This window comes from Poecilia latipinna, unplaced genomic scaffold, assembly GCF_001443285.1.
Source record: "Poecilia latipinna isolate Pla-1442-1.1 unplaced genomic scaffold, P_latipinna-1.0 Scaffold5468, whole genome shotgun sequence".
In the NCBI taxonomy this organism is placed as follows: Eukaryota; Metazoa; Chordata; class Actinopteri; order Cyprinodontiformes; family Poeciliidae; genus Poecilia; species Poecilia latipinna.
Window position 1 is genome coordinate 1 of NW_015118084.1, and position 7359 is coordinate 7359.

Genomic DNA, 7359 nt, shown 5'->3' on the forward strand with positions numbered 1-7359 from the left:
GTCTCTAATTTTCTTTAAGCTTCTCACACACACACATGTGCACGCACGCACATACACACACGCCCATGCAGACTGTGTTGAATGCAGTCTTACAGGATGAGCACCATCTCCTGCTGCAGCGTCTGCAGCGCGCTGAGCAGAGCCGGCTGCATCTGGCTGTAGTGGTGCTGATGGTAAACCTGAGCCGCTTGCACCGACAGCACATACTCATTGTGGAGCTCGTGCAGCTTAAGGGAAGCCTTTATATAGCGCTCCCTGTTCTTTTCTCGCTCCTTATCTGCATAAAGAAGAAGAAAGCACAAGGTGTGTCTGAAACTGATCCTATTTAGAGAAGTAAAAACCCTCAAAGTTCTCACCTTTGCTCATGTCCTGGTACTTCCTCCTTGCCAGAGCTGCGTCTTTAACCGCCTGCCTGTAGCTGGTCTTCAGCCTCTCCAGCTCTGTGTGGGTCACCTATGCAACCAAAATAAAGCATTTTTGAATTCATACATGACAACATAAATTATGACTCTGACAAGATGTTTTTTTTTGTTTGTTTTTTTGCTTTATTTTGTTTTGTTTTGTTTTGTTTTTTTTCGTCTCCTAGCAAAGGTCTTCCCTCAAAGCACGAGATGCAAGTTAGCTGGAGCAAGAAAACAAATTCCTTCACGGACACTGAAGAAGCCAAATCAATTCAGAAACTGACAGCAAACCAATGCAGAGGCTCTTGAACGTGTAATGTGTTCTCTCCCTTTGGTCAAACACAAAATCAGTCAGCAGCAGCATTTCAGTTGTACTGCCTCTGTCTGCCTCTACACTGCCGGCAACTCCGCTGTTCTTCTCATTACAGCCACAAGGTTCAATGCATTTACTGGGATTTCCTGTGATTGACACACACTAGTGTCTTATTGCGAAGTGGGAGAAAAGCACAGAAAGTCTTCGAAATATTTGGTGAAACTCTTAAGGAGTTGTGAATTTGTATTTTCCCCCTTTTACTTTGTTCATTTAAATAAAATCCAGTGTGACAAAATGCTTTGGCATGGAGAAACGTACAGAACGTACAGAAAAGTAACGTATTGGTAATTTGCAAACGTGTTGGAAAAATTAAGCCAAGATTTAAAAGTGTGTGATATAAAGGAAGCCAAACACACCACCTCTAAGATGAAACATGGCTTCTTAATGTGAGGATGATTTTCTTTAGAAGCTGGTCAAAGTTCATGAGTAGATAGATCAGATTAGGGAAGAAAGTTTGTTAGAAGTAGAAACTGGAATGGGATGAAGGTTAACCTCAGTTTGACTGCATTTCTCAGATTTTTTTTTATATAAATAAAAGGAAAACCATGAATCCTTTTTACCTCCACATAACGGTTATGAACTGCTGTTTGTCCATCTGCTGTAGAAAATTCCAATAAACAATTTACATTTTGTTATGTTAATGTGAAAACGTCAACATTTATTAATAGCTTTTGGAGGCGTCAGAAAAGTTGTAAAATAACATAGCGAATATAGCCGGGTGCCAAAATAAGTGACACACACACACACCATTTTATGTTTCATCCTTTTATCGCTTTTAGAAACCCGTCATGATCAACAAAGTTTGGCTTTTTGACAAAATAAAAAATAAAAAATAACAGTTAATATAAAAAAACGATTTCTACAAAATAAGCGACTGCATAATTTACTTCCTTCCCACCAGCATTCAGTAGATTCACCTTGAGCTGCGATCACAACATGGAGTCTGAGTTACACATCTGGAGATGTTACTCCATTCTTTCCTGCTAACCTCTTCAAGCTCCAACAGGTTACATAGGAATCAGATACTTGTCAAGTGCTGTCACAAATTCTCTATGAGATTGCGGTCTGGGCTTTGACTGGGCCACTCCGGAACATTCACCTTGCTGTATTCAAACCAATAAATGTTCTCTAACCCCAGCAGATGGAAACAAATTCCTCCAGTATTTCTCTATATTTGTAACACTGAATTTTACCTTCTACCTTTACAAGCCTGTAACAGCCCTGACAGCATAATGCTGCCAGCACCGTGCTTCATTGTGGGGATGGTGTGCTCGATGTGATTTGTTTTGTTTGACGGCCAATGGGCTCCATTTTGGTCTCATCAGACCAAATAACTTTTTTCCACTTGACCATGGACTCTAACTAACTGCAGTCAAATCCTGATGTAAGTTTTCATTAAAAATTTGTTTCTTATTGCTGCCCCACTTTATTTAACTGAGGTTATGAAAATAGTCTTTCCATTTCTTGATGATGGATTTCAATGAATACACTGATGCTTAGTGCCTTGAATTTTTTTTTTTGGTATCCATCCCCTGACTTATACTTTTCAAAAACATTTTCTCTGACTAGCTTGGAGTGTTTTTTTTATCTTTATGCTATAATGGTAGCATAAGTGAATGAATGAATGGACCTTCCACGTGTCTGTATTTCTGTTACACTTTTTGTGAGAATATTAGCACCAACTGGCTGGACCTCTGTTGAACTGAGTCAGTCATTTTAAGCAGGTGAATAATTATGACTACTGGTCATTATTTTTTTTTAGAAATCAACTTTCACTTTGACATTACCAAAGCTTTTTGTAAAAGTTTTGTCAAATTTTGTTGATCATGACTGATTTGTAAAAGCAATAATCCAGCGGGAGTGAATACTTTTTACCACCAGAGTTTCTTTGCACCTTGACAGTAAATACCACGAAACACAGACACAGGAAGTGGACAGCAGACCTGCCGCGCTTCTCTGAAGGAACATGAAAGCTGAGAAACAACATTTGAGGAAACGATCTGACCTTTGACGTGTAGCTGGTGGAAACGTTTCAAAGCTCTTTGATAGCATCTCTGACTGCTCTGTTGGCTCAGTCAGGTACAAAACGAAATATCTATTGTAAAACCGCACAGCGACGCTCGCTTTGCACTGCAAAGTAATAGAACCATGTTAAGCAAACGACCCAACAAATGTTTGAGCTGCAGCCCAGCACAGATTTACAAAACTTTGCACTTCATTTGCTTGATGTAATTGGGTAATAAAACAAACAGGACGGGGCTCGTTTTAAACTGTGCTGGGCTCTTATGCTTAAGTTTATGAAAATTATATGTAATTATAAAACTGCCACTCATCTGCAAAGCTTTGACATGTTTGCTTAAGTAATTTTTTATATGCAAACAAACATTATTGCCAATTTTCCACATTGTGTAAATCAATTTGTGTTTTGCTTGCCCAGAAAGAGGAAAAGATTTTTAGAAATGGTCGAGACTGAAAGAAATAAGATGATGTGTGTAAAAGTAAACTTTAATGTTGCTAACATTTACAATGTACCTTTATATTGCTTGTTTATAGATATTTATTTGTGGACACCTTAATTAAATATAATGAGAAGTATTTGCAGACTTTTTGTTCCGTTTGCACACTGGACTTCCTGTGCAGTTTTATTGCTCCTCTATTTCAGGCTGGTGATATTTAAGACTCCAGCAACAAGAACAAAACCTCAATGATCTCAAACTAAACACGTTGAGTCTTTTCATTCAGTAGTAACTAACCAGCATTTTGATCTGAAAGTGAAGGGAGTGAGTCTTGGCTGACTGCGTCTGCATTATTAAACTGAATATATTATGAGGAGTCTTGAAGGATATTTTTTTGAGTTTTCTGAGTCACAGGAAGCAAGTCCAAAGATGGATGACAATCATGATGATCGGTAATGGCATCGTATGGAAGCTCTGTCATGTCAATAAGTAGCATTCTCGATAAATAAAAAGAAAATAAAAGGCAACATGTTTGATGGACGCATAGCGTTCATGAGAGGTCCTCACTTTCCAGAGAACTTTGAACTGAGCAATGCTGTTTTCTAGATTATGAACTTAAATATTGACACAATTTAATGGTGCTCAACTTAGACATGAACACATTAAATTACTTTTCTGGGGGACACTAAGGGTAGCCATAAAATTCATTTTCCTTAGCCTTCAGCTTGGTAACTGCTGACACATTTCAGCTAACCATGAAAACAAAAATTTTGGCATCTTAGTTTTTGTTTTAGCCCCTTAATTTTGCTCTTTCTCTGAGAATTAGACTCTCTGCTGGAGAAGAGGAGAGGACAAGTGCAGCTTGTGTTACTTCTAACTTTTCTTTCAGAAGACCATTCAGGATTTTAGCTTGCTAACTAAATATATAGTTCGTAAACAATATTAACTTGTGACTTAAATGTTTCACTTGGAACTCTGACTTTTATAATATATCAATAACATTAATAAAATATGACTTTGAAAAATGAACACACACAAGATAATAGAGAAATTACCTTGTCATCATTTTTCTATGACCAGGTAAATAAACCAAAATACTGCTGTTGTATTTTTACTCTTTACCTTTAAAAGCGGGGTACACTGTACTCCCAAATCTACTCCTCACAAACGCTACATCCCATCATCAACAAACTGTCTTTAGAGTCCAGAGTGTCTCTAAAGATGCTCTGGACTTTTTTTCTTTTCCAGATCATAAGTCTGTCTGGTTTTATGTGTCTATTTGTCTGTAAGAGCCCTAAGCAGAGCTGTGCTTTTAATCTCATTGTACTGCTTATTGTGCAATAACAATAAACCTAATCTAATCTAAAATAATCTGGCTCCAGACATTTTTGTGGCCCAGTTTTCACCTGTCTTTAAAACAATATACGTATGGATGCAAAAGCAGCAATCTGTTCAGGTTTAATAAATCACATTGTGAGTGTCAAGCCATTGCAGTGGCATTGCTGCCAGCTACTCCCAGCATTTAGCATTTTCTGATGATCGACATATTCAGCATATTCATGAAGGCGAACACATTATGCTGCTCTTTGTGATGATGACATCCTGCTAACAGTTTGTAGGTCAGTAAGTTTGCTACTATTTTTAAACTCGCAAACCTTTCAAGGACCAGCAAAATATTTCACCTTCATTTTTTGTGACTTACAGGTGATGTAAGCTCAAAATTCAGTGTCTCATAACATTTGAATTTTACACGTCAGAAATGAAATAATGTTTCAAACAGAAATTTCAGACGTTTGAAAAGTTTGTTTGTTTCTATACACTCAATAGTTGGGGCTCATTTGGTAGAACCCCAGATTTTAGGTCATCTGCATTGTTGGTTCAGATTCTGTGACTCTTTTTATAAATTAGATTAGATGCAAACTTTACTCTCCTGCATTCATGTTTTAAATGAGCACATTTGAATTAATAAATGTTTTAATTGTTTTGGGTGTTTTAATGAGTGTGACTTCCTTTTTAGCATATTTTCTGTCAATTGTTTTTCCTGCCAGGAGACTACAGATGAAAATTAGCCCTGGTGGCTAAATATGGCATATTTACATCGCTGTTTTAATGTATTTATGATAATTAATATGCACTCTCCCTTATAAAATAAATTCTCATCGATGGACCAGAGGCTTCAATTCCTTTTCTCCTTGCAGCTCCTGTGTGAGATTTAACAGCTGTGGCTCTTGATGCGACTCCAGCTACCTCCTTCTGATGCTCTCTCAAATTCTTGGAAATATTTTTGCTTGGCAATCCTCTCAAGGTCGCAGTTATCCCTTTTGCTGTTGGACCTTTTCAATCAAACTTTCCTTCCACTCAACTTTCTAAGCATATGCTTGAACAGAAGTTTGCATGTCCTACTGACTGAGACTCTGAGATCAGGAGGATCAGAAAACCTTTGCAGGTACTTTGAGTTATACCCTTATTAATTAGCAGATAAGGGTATGACAACACGAATCACCGATATTTAACTTTTTAACGCAAACTTTCTGACACACTGAAACTCATTCAAAGCATTTATATTTTTTTAGATGTACTTGTGGGGGGTAAATGGATGGATGGATGTTTATGTCAGTGTCACACCAGCCTTATGCACACCCCTTCAAATGAAGTGTTTACCGAACATTAAACATCGTGTTTTAAAAACTTTTTAAAGACTAACTCCAAGTATTAGAAGAAAAACACTCCAGCAGGAAGTGAACGTGTCAAAGAAACGCCTGTCTGTGTGGTTTGTTTCGCACCTTGTTGAGCTCCTGTCGCAGAAGGCTCCAGTGCTCTGCGTAGGTTTTGCGTAGCTGCTGTTTGTCTCTGATGAGCAGAGTCAGTTTGCTGATGGGCCCGTCCAGGAGCTCCTCGGAGCGCCTCCTCATCACCTGGCTGAGGGACTCCGTCTGCGAAACCAGCACTCCCCACGACTGGCACACACAGGAGAGGGGAGGAAAATCATCAGCTTTTACGTCCAACTCCAGAAGAACATTAAACAGATTTTAGATTTGAATACATGCAAATCGCACAAAGTGCCATAAAATGCCCTGCTTCCACTTTCAAGAACTGAACATCCAAGTGTCATAAACACCAAACACTGTGTGACTACATCCCCTTTTCTGGTGGCTCACCAGCATTTTCACCTGAATAGCAAAACCGTGTTTTAAATAATCCATGTTCATGAGCTCATCAGATATTCTGAAAGCCATGCAGATGAAAAATTGAAAAGACTTTGCAAGATGAATAGTGGTATTGCAAAATGAGTGCAATCTTATGAGGGACTGGGAATTCATTAACATTAAATTAATGAGGGGACGAGCGGAGAAAGGTCTCTTAACAAAACCATTTTACAACTTTTGGTCTTCATTTGTAGTTTTCTGATACATTTTTTTAAACGAACATCATCTTGTTTGACATTTTTAGACTCAGAAGATAAAACGAACTCTACCAGATGTTTCAACCCATCAGTGTAGAAGTAGAGAAGACCCCACCTTGTTGAGCTGACTGATGTAATCCGCTCCCGGATTGGTCTGAGGCCGGTCCATCTTCTCGGCCATGGCAGTCATTTGGTGGAGTTGCACTGAGAACTCCCGTTCGCTCTTCGCCCGCTGACCCATCCACTTCTTCATGATCTCCATCAGGTGAAGCTCGGAGTCCAGCAGCCTCATGACGGCCGCGTGCGCCTGTGGACACCGGAGATCCTCGCCGAAACCCATCTCTGGACTGATGCAGCCTCCTTCTGCCTGGGATGCGTCGTCAGCAGCGCGTTCTCATGAGTGAAGCAGTAGCTGCTCTAATGACCAGCAGAGTCTCTCTCTCTCTGCGGCCATGCAGAGGTTTCACTTCCTTCTGAGCAAGAAAGAAGTGTACAGCGGTTCATGAGAGGCAGCACTTCCTCATGTATGTTTGAATGTGGTTCTACTTTCAATTTGCAAACAACTTTAGTGGCATAACACCTGCCACACTCATCATATATCTGCATGTGTGCGATAAACATATATATATATATATATATATATATATATATATATATATATATAATATTTTATTTATTATATATTTTTTTACTTCTTTGGTGGGAAAAAACTAATGAAAAGTAGAT

The 7359-nt window shown here is 38.8% G+C and overlaps 1 protein-coding gene across 1 annotated transcript; it reads right to left on the minus strand.

Moving 5' to 3' along the window:
- Positions 1-7: 7 nt before the first annotated feature.
- Positions 8-7092, minus strand: LOC106943556 (tyrosine-protein kinase Fes/Fps-like). Its single transcript, XM_015026863.1, has 4 exons — positions 6749-7092; positions 6014-6187; positions 357-453; positions 8-277 (listed from the first exon to the last, which is right to left on the minus strand). The coding sequence occupies exons 1-4, from the start codon at positions 6971-6973 to the stop codon at positions 90-92; spliced, it is 684 nt and encodes a 227-aa protein (XP_014882349.1). The 5' UTR covers positions 6974-7092; the 3' UTR covers positions 8-89.
- Between the last annotated feature and the right edge of the window lie 267 nt (positions 7093-7359).

What these genes read in the sequence shown, in the direction of transcription:
- LOC106943556 (XM_015026863.1), bottom strand. Translation starts at nt 6,973, where the DNA reads ATGGGTTTCGGCGAGGATCTCCGGTGTCCACAGGCGCACGCGGCCGTC. An exon ending in ACATCAGTCAGCTCAACAAG is followed by an intron (nt 6,188 to 6,748) that starts GTGGGGTCTTCT and finishes TGTGTGTGCCAG; the next exon opens with TCGTGGGGAGTGCTGGTTTC. An exon ending in TGCGACAGGAGCTCAACAAG is followed by an intron (nt 454 to 6,013) that starts GTGCGAAACAAA and finishes TTGGTTGCATAG; the next exon opens with GTGACCCACACAGAGCTGGA.